The sequence below is a fragment of the Lontra canadensis genome, unplaced genomic scaffold, assembly GCF_010015895.1.
Source record: "Lontra canadensis isolate GAN:19392208 unplaced genomic scaffold, GSC_riverotter_1.0 scaffold58, whole genome shotgun sequence".
NCBI classification, from domain to species: domain Eukaryota; kingdom Metazoa; phylum Chordata; class Mammalia; order Carnivora; family Mustelidae; genus Lontra; species Lontra canadensis.
The window spans coordinates 8500126-8522778 of NW_022631052.1; the positions used below are offsets into that span (position 1 = coordinate 8500126).

General features: G+C 44.6%; 2 protein-coding genes across 4 annotated transcripts in view; both read right to left on the reverse strand.

The window, feature by feature from the left end:
- Nucleotides 1–7085, reverse strand: part of ATP2A2 (ATPase sarcoplasmic/endoplasmic reticulum Ca2+ transporting 2) — a 59160-nt gene extending 52075 nt beyond the window's left edge. For 2 of the 3 annotated variants that reach the window (XR_004384860.1, XM_032876319.1), the window contains exons 1-3: nucleotides 6968–7085; nucleotides 6255–6272; nucleotides 6072–6154 (exon numbers count right to left, since the gene is read on the reverse strand). Coding sequence is in view for 2 of the 3 variants with exons in the window: in XM_032876319.1 (XP_032732210.1) it covers nucleotides 6072–6154; nucleotides 6255–6272; nucleotides 6968–7085 (219 nt within the window). In the remaining variant the exon portion in view is untranslated. Of the gene's footprint in view, nucleotides 1–5366; nucleotides 5454–6071; nucleotides 6155–6254; nucleotides 6273–6967 lie in introns of those variants that run through there. The other variant, XM_032876320.1, reaches the window with a different exon arrangement.
- A 15182-nt stretch (nucleotides 7086–22267) lies between these two features.
- IFT81 (intraflagellar transport 81) overlaps nucleotides 22268–22653 on the reverse strand; it is a 219413-nt gene continuing 219027 nt past the window's right edge. The window contains exon 20 of the mRNA XM_032876326.1: nucleotides 22268–22309. Within this exon, the coding sequence (XP_032732217.1) occupies nucleotides 22283–22309 (27 nt within the window). The 3' untranslated portion in view covers nucleotides 22268–22282. The remainder of the gene's footprint in view (nucleotides 22310–22653) is intronic.

The following is a 22653-nucleotide window of genomic DNA, read 5'->3' on the forward strand; positions in this document are numbered from 1 at the left end:
TATGTTTATACTTAGTGGAATAGTATAAAGTGAGCTTTTACACAAATAGTAAACAACCAGAGAGGTAAGACAAGGCCAAAAATGAATTTTCGAAGTAAGATAAGGGAATGATGAATGAACAAGATCAACCTGAGCAGGAAAAAAATCAGGAGATACCAGGACCGGGTCCTGAGAGGTACCAATGACCACTGACAGCTAGTGAACTAGGGCAGGCAGAAAACCAGAATGAATAGAAATGTTGCCGCAGGCTTTCAACAGGGCATTCCTGGTGTTAAGGCCAGGCCTAGTGCCAAAATGAAAACTTCTCTAGGAAGTTATAAATTTTGATAGATGCAAGATCACAGCTGCTTTGATACTAGCCTTTCAAACACTTGCCAAGGAGAGCATCTCAGAAATAAGAAACTTAATTAGCTCTTGGGGGAAAAAAAATCACTCAACCTGATGAGTAACTAGGACCTATACAAAAGGTCAGTGAGGCATTAGCAACTGTAAGATAAGCTTCACACCTTGTTAAAGAGGGTATGAACTTTCCTCTTGGCAGCTAGGCCTAAGGAACAAACTTAAAGTAATTTATCCCCTAACATTTGGAGCAAAGGGAAGACTACAGCAAATAGTGACAGGACTACCAGAGCAAATCTTTACTTTTCAAAAAATGTGTGGTTGCTCTGCAGAAGTAGAATCCTAATCTGTATAATGCAGTAACCTTTTCTTCCACCATAGGACTTCAAGTGTTTATGTGCAAGAAACCCAAGTAGTCATAATTATTTGATGGTTCCACAAGTATATTAATTACCGGATGATGAGAAACTAGTGGGCAAATCTCTCAGGGTGGAAGGCTAGTGTCAAACCTATTTAAAATCAACAACCATCAATTTCCTGAATACTTTTTAAAATGTCTGTTTTGAAACTACAAAGAACCCAAATAATTAAATGCTACAGCCCAAAGTGAAGATCAACGCATGTGTTATTAACTGGTAAGAACCAATCCAGCTGATTATGTTCAGATCATATTATGAAGTCCTTCCTGGTTTGTTCTATTGAAAGGAAACCTAGTGTACATGAGATGATGATGCTAACAAATGAAAGATCCCAGGAGATGAGGGAGTGAAGAGTGTGTGACACATCACCAAAATGAAAGATGCCGTTTAGCATTATACTATAGTCAGTTCATAAATATGGCTTATTGAGTCATACAAAATATGTTCCTATGGTGGGGTAAATGTTTCTAAAATCTTCACTGAGAATACGTTGAACATAAATGATTACCTATTTGTACTGTCTTTTGTTCACCACTGTATCCCCAGGGGCCTAGAAGTGTCTCTGGTACACAGATGATGCTCACTATTACAGGGGCATGAACGAATGAAACAAAATCTCATATAACCTATAAGGTACAAGACCCTGAGGGCAGTATTTGAACTTAAACATCTAGAGCAATAAGTAACCAATTTCATCAACACTTTCAAAGGAAAGTGGAAGAAAAAGCTACTGCAGTTAATTTTAGGCACAGTGTTTCTTCTTTGCTTTGCACTATTAATACAGTAACAATACTTGTCTTCTGGGGCTTATATAATCCAGCAAATTCAAAGTTTCAAATTTGCCAATCCTATTCAGTAGCCACTTACTAATGAATACTCAACTACAATTTAGACTGCTTCAACAGGGTAGTATAGACTATCTTCTAATTAGCTGTAAAACTGATCTCTGCATATCACAGTAACTTCTGACAGCACAACCAGAAGATGCTGGAGAGCGGAGTTTAAAGAACAAAAGCAAACTCTAAGCCAAGGTAAAAAGGCGTGTTTCAGTGGGAGACAGTCATAATTCCGTGACTCCATTATCTTAGCTACATGTTGGGATAATGTAATGAGCACTCAATGAGGTCCCCCCCCAAAAGAAAGTGAGAGTGGTCATAAGCATATTTTTAAGACTTAGGGCACCTGTCTGCATTCCTCTTTGTGTCCTTAGAAACTTGCAAGGACACTGGGTACTCAAATACTTGTTCAACAAATGAAGAAATTTACATAATAAAAGAAGTTTAAAAGAGGAAAAGAAGTTTAAAAGAGGAAAATTTAACACTTCACAAGAAAGAAAGGTATCACCAATAAATGTTATGACAATTTTCTGGGTTGGGAAACAAATTCTTTTAGCCATTAAAAAAAAAAAAAAGGTATGCTTTAGACTACATTCTCTTCTGATCCACACAAAAACTTAAAAATACTGGTTTTAGATTTGAGAATACAATCTTCTTACACACACACACACACACACACACACACTCACCTTTAAAACATTTTAAAGAAAGGCTCTAAATAAATTAGTTAAACCAATCAGTGAACTATCCATTCTATCCTTTAAAAAAAAGTTAAGAGAAAACACAGGCGAAAAAGGTAAAATCATTACAAATATATAAACTACTTCTTGACTATACTGTACTAAGAAAACCAAAGAAACCAGACCTCATATATTCTGAAAATGCTACTAATCCAAGTTCAAATATATTTGTTTTATCAAAATCACTAACCCAGGCTCTAAAAGAAATGAAGAATCCCTTCTAAAGGGTCCAGTAGGAAGGAAAGACACTATTCAAAAACAAGTGACAAGATGAGAAGTGCCTAAGTCTAAGCAAGTTTAAGCAGCATTTTAGGGTGAATCCAAGTAGCTGTGGTGGGGAAATGGGGATGGAGGGTGGAGCAACTTTTGCAAACTGTGTTACCACAAAGGGCTTTCTGAATTCCGACGAGGCAAATATGGCCCTCCTGCTCATCTCCTTCAGGTCTTTTCTCTAAAGTCACCTTCCTGGAGGACTTTCCTGACCACCCTACGTGAGAACTCGTGAGAACTATACCCTCCTCCTCCTCATACTTATTTTTTTTTTTATTTATTTGACAGAGAGAGAGAGAGAGAGATCACAAGTAGCAGAGAGACAGGCAGAGAGAGAGGGGAAGCAGGCTCCCTGCCAAGCAGACAGCCCGATGTGGAACTCGATCCCAGGACCCTGAGATCATGACCTGAGCTGAAGGCAGAGGCTTAACCCACTGAGCCACCCAGGTGCCCCCTCCTCCTCATACTCTTATCTCCCTGCTTTATTTTTCTCCATAGTACTATCACTGTCCAACAGACTACACATTTTACTTGTTTATTATCTGTCTCCACTAGAATGTCGGCTCCAGGTTGAGACTTTGTCTATTTTGTTCAAATGCTGTATCCCCAGTGTCTGTGCCACCTCCCAGGTGTTCAATAAATACCTAATGAAGCAGTGAAAGAAAAGAACAGGTATTCCAGTAAGCAACCGTATGATGTGTTAAATGAAGGGCAAAGTTGTGACCAAGGAGGATGTAAAGACAAAGTGACGGGATTGTAGCTCATGAATGGCAAATGAAGGAATTTCTAATGTTACTTTATGTGTAGTGGGAGAAATTATAGCTCACTTCTTCCAATCCAAGGAAACTTAAAACTATTTCTACCTGGCAAATACTGCAATTAAACTTTATCCCTACAGGTCATGAGTATAACAAATTAACGCAGCTTCCTACAGTTAACAATTTAGTTAGAGATCTGAAATAAATCATGAAAGCCTAATATTTTTTTTTTTTAAGATTTTATTTATTTATTTGACAGAGAGAGATCACAAGTAGACAGAGAGGCAGGCAGAGACAGAGAGAGGGAAGCAGGCTCCCCGCCGAGCAGAGAGCCCAATGTGGGGCTCGATCCCAGAACCCTGAGATCATGACCCGAGCCGAAGGCAGCGGCTTAACCCACTGAGCCACCCAGGCGCCCCATGAAAGCCTAATATTTTTTAACTTGAGCAGAACCTGATGATATATCATGTACATATTGTAGGAACTGTCTATTTAATTCTCCAAAAGAATATGAATATTCTACCATGATTTTCGTGTAAATTAGGAATACACTGATCACCAAAAAAAGACTCAGTGATCTTTTAAAAGATAAAGAAATGAGGACTGAAAAGGTCAAGAACAATGTAGTACTGTGCCAATTTCACATGAAGAAAATCAACAAAACAGGTCTGATATCCAAAATGTTTTGATCAAACAAGTCAGAGCAAAATAACAGTATTTCCTAAACATTTATTATTTTTGTTTAGCAATCCATGAAATAAAAATGTCACACAGTTCATGTCCAGAGCATTGACTGCAAGTAGTTACTAAAAAGGTAATTCAAATTTCAATTCCAAAATACAGTTCTATAAAGCTATAAAAACCCAGCATCCTACCCTATGATAAAATTAGAGCATTTTAAAAACCCACTTGAAAATGCTTAGAAACTATTAACTCCTTTCTTCAAAATAAAAGTCACACACATCACTAACTCAAAATGTTAATACAAAAGTCATTCGAACTGGCAACTCAAGAGATCCTATAAAACCCAAATGTTCAATAGCCTGTTTATTGGAAATAATGCTGATGTTACAACACAGCCTTAAGTAGTTATACAGAATAACTCAATAAAAATTTATTTTATCTCTGCCTTGTATATACCAGGTGATTTACTTCTAAGATGTCCCTGATAGCCTTATTGAACCCCAGTACTTTAACTACCAAAGCTGAGGCTACTTCAGAATTATGCAGGTAGCTTAAACATACATGAACATTACACTACCCCAAACATAGTATTTGTTTTGCCCCACAACAATGTACTGAAACTGATAATCAAACAGCTCTATTCCTTTATCATAATCAGTAAAAACAGGAGCCATTTAGGAAGGGGTGGTGGTGAATTAATCAAGAACAGACAGACGTGTAAGTATGGAGTAATTCAGGACACTGTATGCTTTGCTATGACACTCTCAATTTTATTCAATGAAAACCACAGAAAAAAGACTCGTGAGAACTGAATTATTATTAATAACTACATATCACTTAGCCAACTTGGCATGATAGATATATTAAAGTCTCATGTCAGAATCTGTATATAATACTACTCCAAAAGCTCACCTCCTGCCAATTTCCCCCCCTTACCTAAAGAAGTGCCCACTGCTTCCTTCTGATTCAGTTCTCAAAATAGCCTTCTATGATACGGTTGTCATAAAGACTGAGGTAGATTCCTGTGGTTTACAAATGCACGAACAAACAAAAATGAAACCCTGAAACTGTGTCAATTTTGTGAAGCCTGAAAAAGTACTGCACTGGGTGAATTTCATTTCCCATCATAGTTATTGTAAGAATACAATACTGTAATTTAAGAACAAAAGTCATCTCATGCTGTCAGGATTAGGAACATCTGTGTCCTATTCATGACCATTTTCAGGAAAACTATCAAGAAGTCCACTGCCCAAGAAAAAATGCAGTAAAAAATTAATATTGAACAGGAAAAAAATGTTAATAACCTAGAAATAACCTCACCAACTCATCGCCCTTCTTCTGCTGTAGTTCTTTGCATTTCACCAGTTTCTTAGCAACCATACAGGACTCAAGACAGTAACCACACACATACCAAGAGAAAACGGATTTGGTATTTTTTTCTTTAAAAATCTAGAACCAGTTGCACTGAACCTTGTTCGCTCTACCTAGGAGTCACTTAAGACAGGGGTCCAATTTAGATAAATATACCACCCTAAAGGTCAGTGACCAAATTTGGTCAACAGTGGTGCCATCACTGCCATCATCATTCTTGTCACTGTCAGAAACAACTGTCACCTTGCCATTACCAGGAAGGGAGAGCAACTGGAATATTCCTTTTGTAAGTTCTATTTACAGACTACAAAGGGCCCAACACCATCTTAGTATGATCTTACACAATGGAAGAACCCAAAACAGAAAAGGCTTTCCAACAAAGAACTTTTTGATATTAAAACTGATAAACCACAACAATTTATAAGACTCTGCCTCATTTTGGAACCAATTTCTAACTGCACTGTAAATGTCAGGCATTAATTTTCTGCACACAAACGCTTCGAGTGTTTTGTTTATAATTTTAAAATACCTAGTTTTTTAAAAAATGAAGAAACCACTGAAATCTCTAAATATAATGTTCTCACTCAATAGACATGACTTGTTCTTGGTTTTTCATCTCTGAAAAGAACAGAAATTAAGTTTCTTTATACTTACAAAAGATATACAAGCTGCCAGCAATAAAATTCTAACTAGTAAGTCTTCAAACTGCTCAATCACAAGTTCCAGCAAGGTTTTTCCTGTTAGAAACAAACAATTGTTGTAAATGTCATCTTAACAACAGCACACAGGGGGGTTAAAACAAAACAAAACAAAACAAAACATATTAAGATTACTCACCTTCTTCAGCCGGTAACTCTGCAGAATGTAGAAATTCGCCAGGCAACGTGTCAAGAAGGGGGGGAAAAAATTAGCACTGTCTTTATAAAGAGAATTGCTATAATTATCAGTCTTCGAAAGACGTACCCAGATCTATGAACCTTCAACCATTTTTAATGAAAACCACACCAAATGGTACCCCAGGAAAATCTGTTGTAACCAATACCTTAGTGTATCCCGAAGCGTAAAATCTCATCGCTATCTAGCAAACAGGGCTCCCGAAACAAGGACTTATTTCAGCTATGTCATGACTTCTGCCAGATGTGTAACTTTGGGTAGTACAAGAACGGTTAGAGCTTTCTCAACTGCAACGACGCCTCATAAACTGGCTGGGGACAAGAAAATGTCTCGCAGGGTTCAACCCAGTTGCAGGAGAACGCGTCCCTCCCTCCAGCGGGGCCGGCTGCTGCGGGTGAGAAGACACCGAGCTAACTGCGTGCGGGGAAGGTCAAGGGCTCGAGGCGCGGGGTCCAGGAGGTACAGACAAGCCCAGAGCCCCCGTTTGCAGTCCCTTCTCCCGCGGGGCCGGCGCGCGGGCTCGACCCGCCGTCTGCAGCCCTCGGCGGGCGCTGAGCCCAGACCCACGAGGTGGAGCCCGGTCAGCCATCTTCCCTGGCTCTCGGGTCCGCGCCGGGCCGCGCGGGGCCCCTGCAGTCCCGGAGCCGGGCACCTACCGTTGGAACCCCATTTCTCCTTGAGCTTCTTGACCTGCTCCAGGCTCAGCCCCGTGCTCTCGTTGACGCCGAAGTGGCCCAGCACCTCCTCCACCGTCTTTGTGTGCGCGTTCTCCATGACTGCGGGAGCCCGGCCGGCCTCGCCTCCAGTCCCCGCGGCCTCCTCGCCTCCGCCTCGCACTCGGGCCGCGGGCTCGTGCCACCCCGGGCGCCCAGGCGCAGACTGGCCTCTTCCCCCTCCTCCTCCTCCTGCAGCCGCTTCCGCCTCGCCGGGCGCTGAATCACCCCGCGCCCCCTCCCCCAGACAACCGTCCCTCCGGCTGCCCGGCCCTCGCCGGTGCACGCCCCGGGCTCAGCTGGGCGGTGGGGGGCTCCTGACCCTCCCTCCCCTCGTCAGAAGGGAGGGCCTCCTTTGCCCTCAACCGCCCGCCGGGAACGCAGGCCGCGGCCCCCGAACCCCCTCCCCGCTCTCCTGAGGTGATTCGCGGCCCCGCCCGGGCCGGAGGAGGGGGCACCCGGCCGACCCCTGAGGGCAGAACGGAGCGGGGGCGGCGAGCTGGCGGGGTGGTGCGCGGCACGCTCGCCCTGTTCCCTCAGCTCCGCACCCCCGACAGCGGCGGAGGAAACTGCGGCGAAGGAGAAGGAGGTGGCGTCGGGGACGGCTCCGCGGCGGCTGCTCTAATAGCATTTATCCGCCGCTGCCTCCCCTCTCGCCGCCGCCGCGGCATGTGGACGCCGCTCATTGGCCGAGAGAGCCCAGCGCGGCGCGGGCGGCACGGCCCCGCCCCCTCCCCTCGGCTCCCTCCCTCCCGCGCGACTCGCGCCCACGCCGCCGCGCAGGCCCCGCCCCTCCCGCGCACCGCCCCCAGGAACCCGGATAGAGGCCGGCGCGCGCGATGCCGCGCCCGCAGACGGGTGGAGAGCTAATCTTAAACCGGCCCGGGGCTCCGGTGGTCTTCCATCCCCGCCAGCCCGCTGACACAGAGCCGGGAGAGGTTGAGGGCTCACGGCGGGCTCCCTACACTCGCTGCCCCGAGGAAAACTGCCTGCCCTTCGGGGTGGGCCTGGGGCTCGGGTGGGTGTCTGGGTAGGCGAGGCCGGGGAACCTGGGAACTCGGTCCGCACTGGGCCTCCCGAAACGCGCCCGGCTCGGTGTCCTTGGCTCGCCCGCCCTCTCGCCCTCTGCCTTGCCGGCCGCATTCTGCATCCTAATCTGTGTCTGCTTTAGAGCCCCCTTCAGGAATCGAGGGGAGGAATTCCGCAGTTCACGTCCCACACGGCCCAAATCCCTCATCTGTCGCCTCAGGAACACCGCATCCCACACCCGCAGCCCGGCGCTCCATCGCGCACCAATGTCAGCCCTTCCCCGGCGGGGTCTGTGCTCTGACCGAAGGAATCCCACTCGGGGGAGGGGGAAGGAGGTTTTAATTTGAACAGCCCACACAGCCTTTTGATACATGCCTGCCTAGAAGTCACGGGCTATGCCACCGTAACTGCTAAAGAATAAGAATTGTGCTAGGAGGTGCTTCACTTGGGCATGAAGATCAAGGCTATTTTCTAGATTCCACTTCCCCCAATAGGAGAAAGGACTTTAATCCAAAACCTATTCTTAAACCAGAGATGACTTGCTCCAGAAGTCTGTAGGAAACCTAGGTAACAGCAAAATAAAGGGCATTTTGCTTATGTAAAGTTAGATTACTTAACAGGGAAAGAGAACTTTGTGATGAATTCATGAACAAAAGGTGACCATATTCACATCACAAAGAGCAGCTTTCTTAGGGGAGTATGTCGCAGAATGAAGCTTTTAGTCTACTTTGTGTTTGGCAATAGTGTACGATTGGCATGAGCCATAGCAGAGAAAAAAAAAAAAAAAAAAACCTCAGTTGTCCCAGATGGCTCAGGTCAGGACTTAAGATGAATTCCTTCAACAGATGCAAATCACAGTATATTACCCAGCTGAAAAAGTCAGGCATGTCATTTCATTTAATTATTTCCAAGGAGTGGAGGCTGGCATGCAGTTTTGATTGATACTTGGAAAAGGACCAGCAAAACCCTACACGAAATAAACAAACAAAATTCTAGTGTATGGCAATGCTCTAAGAGAAGCAAGGTGGAAACTGGTTAGGTCACAGGATTGGAGCCTCCTCCTGGAGGGACACGTGATCATGTGGTGGGGGTGTGGTAATGGAGGGCTGGTGGTTCTTTTCCCTCTGAGAACAGGTCTGCACCATTGCTTCTTCCTCACCTCATCTCTTTCAGCAACAATAAAGGTACTATAAGCTGAAGGATTGGTGACTGTCTTAGCCTGGAAATTATCTTGGCCACTTGACTTTGGACTTCTGTTCCATGGCTCTGTGGATCCTTGCGGTTGTAAGCACCTCTGGTATGATCATGAGGTTTTTAAGGGGTTCCCAGCATTGGCTGTTGTATTCGGTGGTCTTCTTGGGATTGTCACGTGCCTAGTTCCATCTTATCATTCAGCACTCACCTTGAAAGAGAATGTCATCTCCTTGAAGATGTCTTGGCTGACTACTTAAAGTGGCTACCTTCCCCGGTCACCCTTGCTATCACATTGTTTTATTTTCTTCATGGCATTTATCTGCAATACTGTGGGGGTTTTTTTAGCTGTTCACTGTCGGTCTCTACTAACTAGAATACAATCTCCATGAGAATATGGGTTTGTCTGTCTTGTCCATCCTCAGGATGTGGAATGGTCCCTGGTATACTTTCATCATTTACTGAATGCCAGCTGTTGCAGTTATGAGTTCCGCCATCCCTGATCCATCGGTGACTTGCAAACGGCCACCGCATGGGAGAAGCATCAGCAAATCAATCAACAAAGTTCATTGATTTCTAATTCGTGAAATAAACAGGAGGGCCTCTGAACTACTCGCCTCATGGGAATGGCCGTGAAGGTTAGTCAGGTTTAACAAATACAAAACGAGGCAGCATTAAAGGCTTCTCAGAGAGGAGTGATGTGTAAGTTCACATTGGTGCTGTTACCACATTGTCATCACCTCCTAGACTGTTCTTTGCAAATCTGCTATTTGCTGGAGGTTGGAATACTCCTTTAAACCGAAACTGTGATTTTTAGCCTGGAGTTGGTCCCTTTTATGTCACATACCATTTATGTGCTGGTTCATCAACCTGTGGGTATCACTGAAATTTTTGTTTATAAGTGGCCAAAATTTAGCATAAAGCCAGTCTCTGAAGGGCAGAAAAATCAAGTTTCTCTTATGTAGAAATAAACTTGGGGCGCCTGGGTGGCTCAGCTGTTAAGCATCTGCCTTTGGCTCAGGTCATGATCTCTGGGATCGAGCCCCCCATCATCCAGATCCCTCCTCAGAGGGAAGCCTGCTTCTCCCTCTCCTACTTCCCCTGCTTGTATTTCCTCTCTTGCTGTCTCTCTCTCTGTCAAATAAATAAAATCTTTTAAAAATCATAAATTAAAAAAAACTTATGTTCAATTTACTTTGCTCATTGAACTACATGTGCTTCTCCTGAACAAGGTTAAGGAAAAAAAGTAACAATTGGTTTTGGAAGTACTCTATTGTCTACCAAAGATTGCAGCTATTTTCAATCAATTGAGGACAGGGAGAGGAGAAAGAAGAGAAACAGTGATTCAGAATGATGGATGATTTGATCAAAGAACCTCAAAGGAATTAATAAAGGAGGACATTACCTAGTAATAGGCAGACTAGTTTCAAAGCTACGCAGACAGAAAAGGCCCAGTAAAAAAGAGTGACCTGGAAAGGAGGCCCCAGCCAACTTCCTAACCCTCTACAGCCCTCCTGTAGAGCAATGGAGATTGCAAAAGGCAGTCTGTTCCATATTTGGACAGCTTTAATCATTAAAGTAGGCTCATTCTAGGCTGAATCCACATCCCCTAACTAACTTCCCCTATATATTGTTTCTTGTTTTTTTTTTTTTTTTTTTAAGATTCTGTTTATTTATTTGACAGACAGAGATCACAAGTAGGCAGAGAGGCAGGCAGAGAGAGAGGGGGAAGCAGGCTCCCCACTGAGCAGGGAGCCTGATGCGGGGCTCCATCCCAGGACCCCAAGATCATGACCTGAGCTGAAGTCAGAGTCTTTAAGCCACTGAGCCACCCAGGCGCCCCTATATTTTTCCTTGTTTAGCCCTCTGGAACAACTCTGAATAAATTTAACCCCTCTTCTGTGTGAGATCCCTTTGAGTATTTCAAAATATCTCTGGTGCTTTATGAAGACTTTTCTCAGGTAAAAGAAACAGCTTGGTTCCTGAGCTGTTCCTCCTAGAGCAGGAGTCTACAACCCCTCGGCATCCTTATTGGCCAGTCTTGGAGACACCCAACGCGGGAGCACAAAAGTCTAGGCATAGTCTTGGAGCAAAGCCCTAGTGGAGGTACCACTATCCTCCCTTGTTGTGATTCTTTCCCCCCAAACATGGTTGATTTATCTTAACAATCAACTCAAAACTGAATCCTGTATACATAAACTATAGTTTTATTAAATCTTCCCATCGTGTACTTGCACCGTTGATTCTTTTTAACCCAGGCACTGAACTCTTGACTATAACGGAATGTTCTCATGTTCATTTTGGTCCTTGCAGTCCGCTGTGGGTTTTTTTGAGTTTTCATCTTCAAGACATATTTGATCTCTACGTCCCAGCTTGGGTTATGCATACATCTGGAAAGTATAACTTACAACTTTGATATCTTTATCCAATAGAACGTCTAGACATTTATTCCAGATCAGAAAATAATCAATCAACTGGATTTAGTTGTTCAACAGCCATAAAGTCAACTTGGCTACAGGTTCCAAAGTCAGGAAAGTGAAAATCTTAGAATGTACTCTCTTGCCTCTCTGTCTCCCGTAGTACTCTGTTATACAACAGTGAACAGACTATTCTTTTGGTTGAGCACCAGATGTAGTCAACTTGACTTAAGGATCATGTTATGTGAAAAGTACATATTTACATGCTAGACTCAGAACAGTAAGATGTTCACACTGAGAGGCAGGTGGGAACTAAGGCTGTCCAACTCAGTCACATCTGGCATCTCTTACTGACTCTGGAACATATGCATGTTAGGTAAAGAATGGACAGAATTCAGGTGCCTGGGTGGCTCAGTCCTTAAACATGGGCCTTCAGCTCGTGTCATGGTCCCAGGGTCCTGGGGTCGAGCCCCCCACATCGGGCTCCCTGCTCTGCGGGAATCCTGCTTCTCCCTCTCCCACTCCCCCTTCTTGTGTTCCCTCTCTTGCTGTGTCTCTGTCAAATAAATAAATAAAATCTTAAAAAAAAAAAGATTTTATTTATTTATTTGACAGACAGAGATCACAAGTAGGCAGAGATGCAGGCCGAGAGAGAGGAAGGGAAGCAGGCTCCCGCTGAGCAGAGAGCCCAATGTGGGGCTCGATCCCAGGACCCTGGGATCATGACCTGAGCCAAAGGCAGAGGCTTAACCCACTGAGCCACCCAGGCACCCCTAAATAAATAAAACTTAAAAAAAAAAAATGGACAGAATTGCTGCAATAGTAAAATGCTTTGTTGTGTATATTAAAGTCTCTTCAGGTAACCATGCGATGTTAGTCCACTGTGTTATTATCTAGCCCACATTTCTTAACTTGCTCGTAAGAACTTAATGAGAGGACCAGTCGAATGTATTGTTGACTCTAGATATATTGTCTACAACAGACTCAAAGTCCATGTCCTAGTGAACAGACTCCAAGTCACATTCTAGTGAATTTTCACAGAAATGAGTCTGGTTTGGCATAGCTTGTGTTTTGTTTTGTTTTTTTGCTGGCTTGTGTCTTTGAACACATGCCAGTGCCTAGCGACCACCATTTTTTCTACAGGTTCATAAACCGTAACTTTAACATCTGAGAATTTGCCAAACTTGACAGAATGCCTTTTCCAGAATTTGCCTCCCTGCCTCCATTGGTAAGTATTCTTTTGATGGTTTAGTGTCCAAAAGCCGACGGACTAGCTTATGTTTATAATAAAGGGAATTACTGGAAGTAGACTCCAAATTCACAACAGCTTGATCCAGGTGCCAGAATAAAGTCACTGAGAATCTCTTTCTATCCCTTGGATCTGCTGCTTTCCCTTGCCTTTGCCTTTGATGTAGGTTCTGTCCAGGTGACAGCAGACATGGCCCCCAGCATCTCCGGTTTAAAATCCACCACATTTAGAAATTTCATGGAGGTAAAGGCCTAATATTTTCTGAGAGTCCTGCATCCCACCTGAAACAGGGACTGTGATCTGAATTAGATGCACTGAGAGTAGGGAAGAAGTGGTTCCCTGAAGCAGTGGTTTTCAAACTTTGGCATGCAGCAACATCACCTGGAGGGCTTGTGAACAGTCTTCTGGGCCCCCCTTCCAGAATTCTCACTCAGGAGATCTGGGATGGAGTCCAAGAACGTGCATTTCTAACCAGTTCCCAGGTGATGTTGACACTGCTAGTTAAGGACTTGCATCCTGGAAAACAGTGCCTCTATGGAAAATCCAATCAAGGAAGGGAATGAATGGTGGGTTGACTGGACAAAAGATGTCCACTTCATCGAGGAAAGTCAAAGAGCTTAACTCCTTTAGGAGGAAGCAGAAGTAACCGGCATGGAACACTGGGAAGTCTGGTTGGGAATGGAGTTCCACTGGAGTTCTCAGCAGCCTCTGCCATATATCCACCGCAGCCTCCCTCCATTCTAAGCTCCTGCCACAAGGACTATCATCTGTCCCTCTGCACCTTTGCTCAATCTGTTCCTGTTCCTGCTGCTTGGATCTGCCTGGTGAACCCCTAATCCTCTGTCCAAGATGAGGGCTAAATCCCACCCCATCTTGGAAGCCTTCTCTGACCACGGTCATCTCTTCTCCAGCACTTCCATTCTCACCACCCCAGAAATTAGTTGCTCCTGGTCCTACAGCCCACATGGCACTTTGTATCCTCACTCAACTGTAGTTCAGTAACTCGGGTTTTCTGTGGTATTTTTGTTCTTGTTTTTGTTTTTTCAGGTTTGCCTCCTACTTCTCAGGTGTATCTTTGTCAGCCTGCTTCCCATCTTCTACTCAACTTGAAACGCGGTGTGTCCCAGGACTTTGGATGTGGGACTTTCTTCCTTATCCACAATCTTTCCTTAGGCCCACTGCTTCAAATTCCACCTAAATATCGATGACATGCCCATTTGTATATCCAGACTCCTATACCCAGCTGTCTACTTGATCTTGCCACTTGTTTGGAACACGGACTCACATGGGAGAGTGACAGGTGTGGGGTGGGGCGGTGGGATGGTCACCGCCCTCTGAGCAGTGAGCCATGAATAATATATAGCCATTTGCACAGTCAGAGCTGAGAACAGCATTTGGAACAGAAGGACCGGCAAACTGGCAAACATACATGTCTTTCTTTCATCCCGCTTAGTAACTTGTCACTTGTTTATTGTCTGTGTTCTTCCACCAAATTATAAGTTCCAGGAGAACAAGGATCATATGCACTTAGAAGGTGTACAAGAACGAATGAATGCATGATAATTATTTGTTGTGAGGTCTTCGAGTGCTCCCTTCTTTACCGTGTGTCCCCGTGCCTAGAGCAGGGTGGGTCACGCAGCAGATGCTCTGTGCACTAATTCATGAAGCCCTTCACTTCCTTTGCAATTACTGCTCTGGGGGAAAAAAAAAATGTTGCCATTAAAAAAAAAAAAATTAAAGAAAAGAAACCCATGCATCAGTGCCAAACAAAGTACTGTGGAATGGTTTTCAAAACCATAGCTCCCTGATGGGATAATGTAGTTTAAATATAGCTGCTATTTTTCCCTCCGGTTGGTTTGTTCTTTGATTTCTGTGGAAAGATTTCAAAAGTTCTCTTCCACTGCCCTCCTTTCTCACCCCCCAAGGTGCTCAGACCTTAAACAGCGAAATGTTTAAAATGAAAAGATGACAGGGCTTCCCGAGCCTGGTAGAGAAATGAACAGTGATTAAATGCGATTTTAATTTTAAATGATGAGCTCCTCAGAGTCTCCCTTCCCTGCCCGGGGCCAGGGTGCTGCTCTGGTGATGGTTGGGGCGAAGGGAGCAGGTAGAGTTTCCGTCGGGCAGAAATCCAGGGCTTGCGAATGCCCCGGATAGGGTTGCAGTGGACAAATTCCTAGAATAGGATCTTTGTTCCCAAGCTCATGAGCTCGCTCCCTTGATGTCCCACAATAGAAAAATAAAGGGCGGGGGGTGGTGGCGGTGGAGGCATGTTTAGGTCTCCTATTGTGATCCCGCTGTCGTTACCTGATAGTTCACAAAAGATCCCAGGAGCCTGGCCGCCCTCCCAAGTCACCTTGTGATTCTCTCCTGATTTCAGAGGGGGAGGGGGGGGGACACTGTGTATCCTGAGGGAAGCATGTCTGACAAGGCTGATCCGTTCCATCTGGGAGAATGCATCATGAGCCCCATCTGGCTCCAGCAGTCTGCCGATGGTCCTCTCCCGCACACCCCCGCCTGCTCCAGTCCCTCTCCAGCCCGCTCAGCCTTCATCCTCCCCTGAAGGCTGCAGCTCCAGGCTTCTTGCCTTCTTTTCTGCAATCCCCTTTGCTCCTTTCTCCCACCTGAGGCTTCTCTCAATCTCCTAGCCCTGCGCAGAAGTGTGCTTATGCACGTCCCTTGGGACAGCACTGTCCAATCACTCCGTCCTCCTGCACCACCCAGATCATGTCCCGATTTGGAGAGAGATACACCCAAGGTCCTGTTCTGTCTCTCACATGCCAGATACAAGGGTACTGCCCTCCCTTCTCTGAGCAGCTTTCCATCTCATATGGTCTAGAACCCACAGCCTCTGCTTTAGCCTTTAAGCTTAACATTTGAATCTTCTCAGGTGGGTTCCATCAGCACAGATGGGGGGATGGGCAGAGTACAAGAAAGTAAAGGCTTGGCTGGGGATGTTTGCAAACATTAGACGTTTCTCTTCCATGACTCATCGGAGGAGAGCAAAGTCCTCCCTCTTCCTGGAATGCAGCAAACCCATGGCCAAATCCTACCCCCACCCTACCCCCAAAATAAAACAACCCACACAAAGAGCCTTGTCCTTAAAAATCAGATTTCCCCCCAAAGATCTGACATGGCAACTTGGGGAGGGGAGTTTTTAAGGCCTCGGGAGTACAGCCTCGAAGAGGATTCTCTGACCTGGGGATAAAGGGAATTGCAGAAACAGCCCATCATCTGCAGGCAAAGAAAGTGCATGTGTTGTTAGGTGGGGTCCCTTGAAGAAAAGTGCCTTCATGGCCCCCTACCTCCTCCACTTCCCCCAAACTTTCTATTTAGTAGCTTCCTAATATAAAACCTGGGATAAGTGTGCCTGGGTGGCTCAGTGGGTTAAGCCTCTGCCTTCGGCTCAGGTCATGATCTCAGAGTCCTGGGATCGAGTCCCAAACTGGGCTCTCTGCTCGGCAGGGAGCCTGCTTCCACCCCCCACCGCCCCAACCCCCGCCTACTTGTGATCTCTCAGTCATATAAATAAAAAATCTTAAAAAAACAAAAAACAAAACAAAAAAAACCTGGGATAGACAACTTTTGGGTCATGCCAGAGAGCCTTGATTTCAGTGGTACATAAAAGGGCTCTAGGAAAAAAAAAAAAAAAGGTTGATGCAGATAAAAGGGAAGGAAAGGAGACAAAAAGGAAGATAACATTTATCACGCACATACCTGCCATGCATGCAACGTGTTAGGAGCTTTCCATGTGTTGTCTTACCCCATCCTTGGGACGAGCCTGTCTGGTAGGTATCATTATTACTCCTATTTTCCCAGCTACTGACAGCTGACTCTCAGACAGGTTTAAGTCCTTTGCTGAAGTCACACACATAGAAATCGCTATTCAGTAAACATTGTTAAGAAAACAAGATTATGGGCACCTGGGTGGCTCAGCTGGTTAAGCACCTGCCTTAGGCTCAGTTCATGATCCCAGGGTCCTGGGATCGAGTCCTGCATTGTGCTCTCTGCTCAGAAACTCTGCTTCTCCCTATCTTCTGACCCTCCCCTCTGCTTGTGCTCTTTCTCTCTCTCTCTCTCTGTCTCAAATAAATAAAATTTAAAAAAAATACAAGATTATTTGTATGGGAGAAGGACTAGTTAGTTAGAACCATTCCTCACGCCATGAAATGCAATACATTTCATAGGGGAAAGAGTTAAACACTGGGGCAAAAAATCTGTAAAAACAATTAAAAGCATCAACAAAAGCATATACAGATGGAAGGGAGATAAATTTCTAAGTACCTCAGATAAGGAAACATTTTAATTTGCATAGAAAGGTGACAAAACAAATGGAGGGACTCTATGCATAGAGAGTGGGAAAGAAACTACAAGATTCCTGAAAAATCTTTTAATGACAGGAGTCTGATTCAAAACGTACATGCACTCAGAGAAAGACATAAGCATCCGGATCTTGACTGTAGCAAATGTCTCGGTGGCTGATTCTGGGAGCAGGTTAGTTTCCTGGCCCCTGAGCCCACTGTGGCAAGAGGCAGGGTCATTCTGAGTTCTGCAGAGCTGTAGTCCCCGTGGGTGGGGGAGGGACAGCTGTTTAATTCGCTGCGCACGGAGCTGAGAAAGACGCAAAGAAGAAAGTGACATCCACTGAAAACCGCATGAGGCGGCTTCCGCCAGCAGAATGCAGTGACCTGAGCTGGAATTCTGCCAGGACAGTGGGATTAACTTCCCAAGCACGGGCCAAAACGGGCCCGGGATTTTTATTTTTATTCGTTTTCCATTACAACTGCACAGCAACGCAAACAAGCCCCAAAACAATGAGAGCCACTGAGTCATTTTCTCTTGCGGGTGCGGGGTGCCATCTTGGTGCCACACAACTTGCTGACCTTATCTTACCGAAGTGTACGACTGAGAGTTTGATTACTCACTTCCCCACCAACGTGAATGGGAGAGTGGCATAATGATTGCCCAATTAAAGCAGTATGCACACACACACACACACACACACACACACACACACACACACGGAAGTAAAGCAAGATAAGCCCATGGAGCCAGGAATAAAACTTGAGAAGGCAGCGGGCCTGAGAAAAGCTAGGTCTAGCTCTCCCAGTCCCCCAAGATCAGGAGCCTGTAGGCACTGGGATTGAAAGAAGTCTTACCACAGGCAACTAAATGTCAATTAAAGACATGGCCCTGGTTAGGAGGGAAGGGCTTGGCTTAGTGCATTAGACCCACACTTCCAGCTAATGATGCTCTCAATGAGTGTTTCCTAAAGGGCAGGCATTAGGTATGATTTAGCTTGTGATTTGCTCTATTCTTCCCACTACATGATTCAACCTTATCACAGGTCCTCAAAATACCGCCTTTTGGCAATTGTAGGGAAACAAATTCAGGGAATTGCAGCCACCTAGTAAGGAATGTATGCTCTTAGGCAAACTACTTAACCCTTGCCCCTAGTTCCTCTTTGGTGAAATGTGGGAAAGAGAACTGACCTCACGTAGCTTTCATGAAGTGGAGTGTGTCTAGCACAGCACCTGGAGAAGAGCTGCGAGAGAGACACACCTTTATCTTAGGATCATCTTCAGATCCAGCTTTCTCAAAACAAATCATTCGGTTCAATCTCATAATAAACACATCTACTAACATTACAGAGCATGTAGAGGCTTCCTAGTTTTCATTTCCCCCCTTATTTATTTATTATTTTTTAAGATTTTATTTTATTTATTTGACGGAGAGAGAGAGATCACAAGCAGGCAGAGAGGCAGGCAGAGAGAGAGGGGGAAGCAGGCTCCCCACTGAGCAAAGAGCCCAATGCAGGGCTCGATCCCAGGACCCTGAGATCATGACCTGAGCCGAAGGCAGAGGCTTAACCCACTGAGCCACCCAGGCGCCCCTCCCCTCTCACCTTTTTAAAGTAAGAAATAGGGTGGCTGGGTGATGGACATTGGGGAGGGTGTGTGCTATGGTGAGCTCTGTGAAATGTGTAAGACTGATGAATCACATACCTGCACCCTTAAAACAAATAATACATTATATATTAATTTAAAAAAGTAAGAAATATGCCAGGCATATAAAAAAAGTACAATCATTATATAATAAGCACTCATATGCACCCCCCCCATCCAGTTTAAGAAATTTGACATGCTTGGTACAATGGAAGTCCTCATGAACTCTGTGAATTCCTCCTCCTTTCTTTCCCAGTGGTGACTTCTATCCTGAACTTGAAGTTTGTCGACCTCATGCACATTTTTATATTTCTACTACATAATATATGTTGATCCACAAGAAATTTTGCAAACCGTGCTGTTTTGCATTTTCTGCATCGCACATACAGACCTCACCGATGCTGTGCATATCCTGCATCTCGCCTTTCCTCACTCACAATTATGGCTTTTTTTTTTTTTTTTAGGTTTAGCTATATCTCTAGCTACATCTATAGTTACTTCAGTTTTTTGCTCTCTCATTACATGTATTTTATTTATTTATTTGACAGAGCGAGACAGCAAGGAGGGAATACAAGCAAAGGCAGTGGGAGAGGGAGAAGCAGGCTTCTCGCTGAGTGGGGACCCTGACGTGGGGCTTGATCCCAGGACCCTAGGATCGCGACCTGAGCCGAAGGTAGACGCTCAACGACTGAGCCACTGAGGTGCCCCTACATGTATTTTTTTTTTTAATAAACAAGTAAAACAACACAAACAAAGCACTGAAATCTCCATTGTTCTTTTTCCTCTGTAGTCCGTATTATTAGTGTACAATGTTGGGTTTCCCAGATAAAATCAAAGATGAGAATTTCACTCTCTCTTCCTTAAAACACTTAGCTCTGTTTTTTCCCCCTGCTTCCAAAATTGATGAGACTTCATTTAGGGCTGCCAAATTTTGCACTGCTGGTGCCTGGAAATAGACTGGTGTGCACTGTAGAGAACTCATCTCCATGTGATAGGTCCCACCTCCTCTTTCAGACTGTGAAGGCTGCTCCTACCTTGAAGACAGCCAAAGCCAGCATTGCCATGGGGTTCTGGCACTGTGGGGATACCGGCCGATGACAATTTCTGAATTGTGGGACTTCTGATAGAGCCTTAATATCAAAAGAGAATCAAGTAAAGCCTGTGGGTCAGCATGAATTTTTCACTCACAAGCCCCGCTCCCTATAGTTATGAATCCCAGACATCTGCATATAAACTTTCCTTTTGTTCTTTCCTCTGAGCTACCTCAATAATTCAAACACTTTTGTTGGCCTGAGAACTACCGTATGGGAGGGTTGTTTACACTAAATCATATATATATTGTATTTTGTGGGCAATTTAAGGGGCTCTCAGGGGTTGGTTTGACTGTAGTTAATTTTCACCTTACTCATCATATATAATGTAATTCCTTTGTTGTAAGTTTTCCATAAATGCTAGTTATTACTATTATTATTGGAGAGTAGTAGTATTTCATGGATTTGTAAAAATACCGGAAGAACAAAATCAGTTCAGGGTATCATGGAAAATGGCCCATATGTATGAAGCTGATGCCTTGGGTCTTCCAGATAATGTGTTCTGGGTGGACTGGGTGGCTTGATGAGGTTTGGCAAGGCGGTGCCCCCACACAGCAGATAACTTCACCTGAAGCTTCCTCATGGAGCGAACCTTAGCACATGCATAATTGGATTTTATGGTGCTCCACCTCCTTTTTTTTTTTTATTGCATTTGAAAATATAACTTAAAGGGGTGCCTGGGTGGCTCAGTGGGTTAAGCCTCTACCTTCGACTTGGGTCATGATCTCAGGGTTCTGGAATCTAGTCCCGCATTGGGCTCTCTGCTCAGCAGGGAGACTGCTTCCCCCTCTCTCTGCCTGCCTCTCTGCCTACTTGTGATCTCTCTCTGTGTGTCAAATAAATAAATAAGATCTTAAAAAAAAAGAAAATACAACATAAAATTTGCCATCTTAACTGTTTTTTGTTTTTTTTTTAAAGTAGGCTCCACACCCAGCATGGAGCCCAATACAGGGCTCAAACTCACTACCTTGGGATCAAGACCTAAGCTGAGATCGAGTCCCACCCCCAACCAACTGAACCAACCAGGCGTGCCGCCATCTTAACTATTTTTAAGTGTGCAGTCCAGTAGTAGTAACTACATACACATTGTTGCACAACAGATCTCTAGAACTTTTTCATCTTGCAAAACCGAAACTCTGTGCCAACTGAACAGCAACTCCCCTTCTCTCCCCAGCCTCCCAGTCCCTGGAAACTACCATTCTACTTTCTGTTTCTAAGAGTTTGACTATTTTAGATGCCTTGTATAAGTGGAATCATGCGGTCTTTGTCTTTTTATGATCGGCCTATTTCGCTTAGCATAATGTCCTCAAGGTTCATCCACATTGTAGCATATGACAGGATTTCCTTATTTTTTTTTTAAGGCTGAATGATATTCTGTTGCATGTACACACCACATCTTTTTTATCCTTTTATCCATTCATCTGTTGGTGAACATGTAGGTGGCTTCCATCTCTTGGCTATTATGAACACGCGGCAGTGAACACGGGGCTCAAATATCTCTTCAAGCTCTGTTTTCAGTTCTTTAGGATATATACCCAAAGTGGAATTGCTGGATCATATGGTAGTTCTATTTTTAAACTTTTGAGCAGTCTCCATATTGTTTTTCATAGCAGTTGCTCCATCTTACATTCCCACCAGCCATGGTGCCCCACCTCATTCGGATCCTTGATGTACCCTCCTGCTTCACCCCACCAAGTTTGGTGAGGCCCACCCTTCACTCTGTTCATTCGACTGAAGCTTCACCTCATTCTGCCTACGAGGGTTAGGTCTCCTAGAGTGATTCCAGATGGAGCAGGGCTCAGGCGCAGGACCCAAGGTCCCAGTGACCAAACCATCTCAGACTCCGTATCAGCTATTTTTTGCTTTCTAAATCTGGGAAGCATTGCCACTTGTTTCTTATTTTTCCTCCGCTTTCTTCCAGGAAGGCAGACGTAACTGTCAGAAGGAGTTTGTCAGCCTCATTCTGTCATCTCGCTTGCTCTTGAGGTTACCGCAGTAGAGGGAATGAGCTCTCAGAAGCCCAGGTATACAAATCTCAACTTTTAGTAGAAGCTTCCTCCGCATTGTTCCTCAGGGTCACCTGGGGCTCTAAGGGTTGGCTAGCGCTGACCTCTTAAACGGCAAGGCCCAGAGTCATGTGTGATTCAGTTCAAGTCACAGAGGGATGGAGTCCTTCCTCAGATCTTCTACATCAGCTCCATATCAGACCAGAAAGTTATCATCTATTTCTCTTTCTGGAAGACCACCCCACTAATGGGCAGGTGGCCTCATTGCCAGTCCTGAGATGGTAAATCCCAAATCATCTAACCAGGGTCAGCTTCCCACTTGTGCCTGATTCAGTTGGCTTCAGCTGTAGATGTGACCTGTTGGTGTGGAGAGGTCTACCTTAGACTTTTGGAGAAGGGTAGCAGGGATAAAAGGAGACACAATACTTTCAAACATTATTCTTGCCCTCTAGAACCTCAGCTGCAGTAGAGATAGAGTGGAAGAGAGAGGAGAGAAAACTTCAAAATAGTCTTCCTCCTTAACCATAAATTCTCAGGCCAAGTGCTTACTGGTACTCTGTCTGTTGGGAACATGGGTAGGCTGGAACCTGTACATATTAACTACTCTATCTGATTTAGCCTTGAAAAAATGAGGTTGTAGTTCTAAAAAGGGATCATGATGAACCTAATTTCCTTCTCTAGATACTAAGATTCCACTAAAG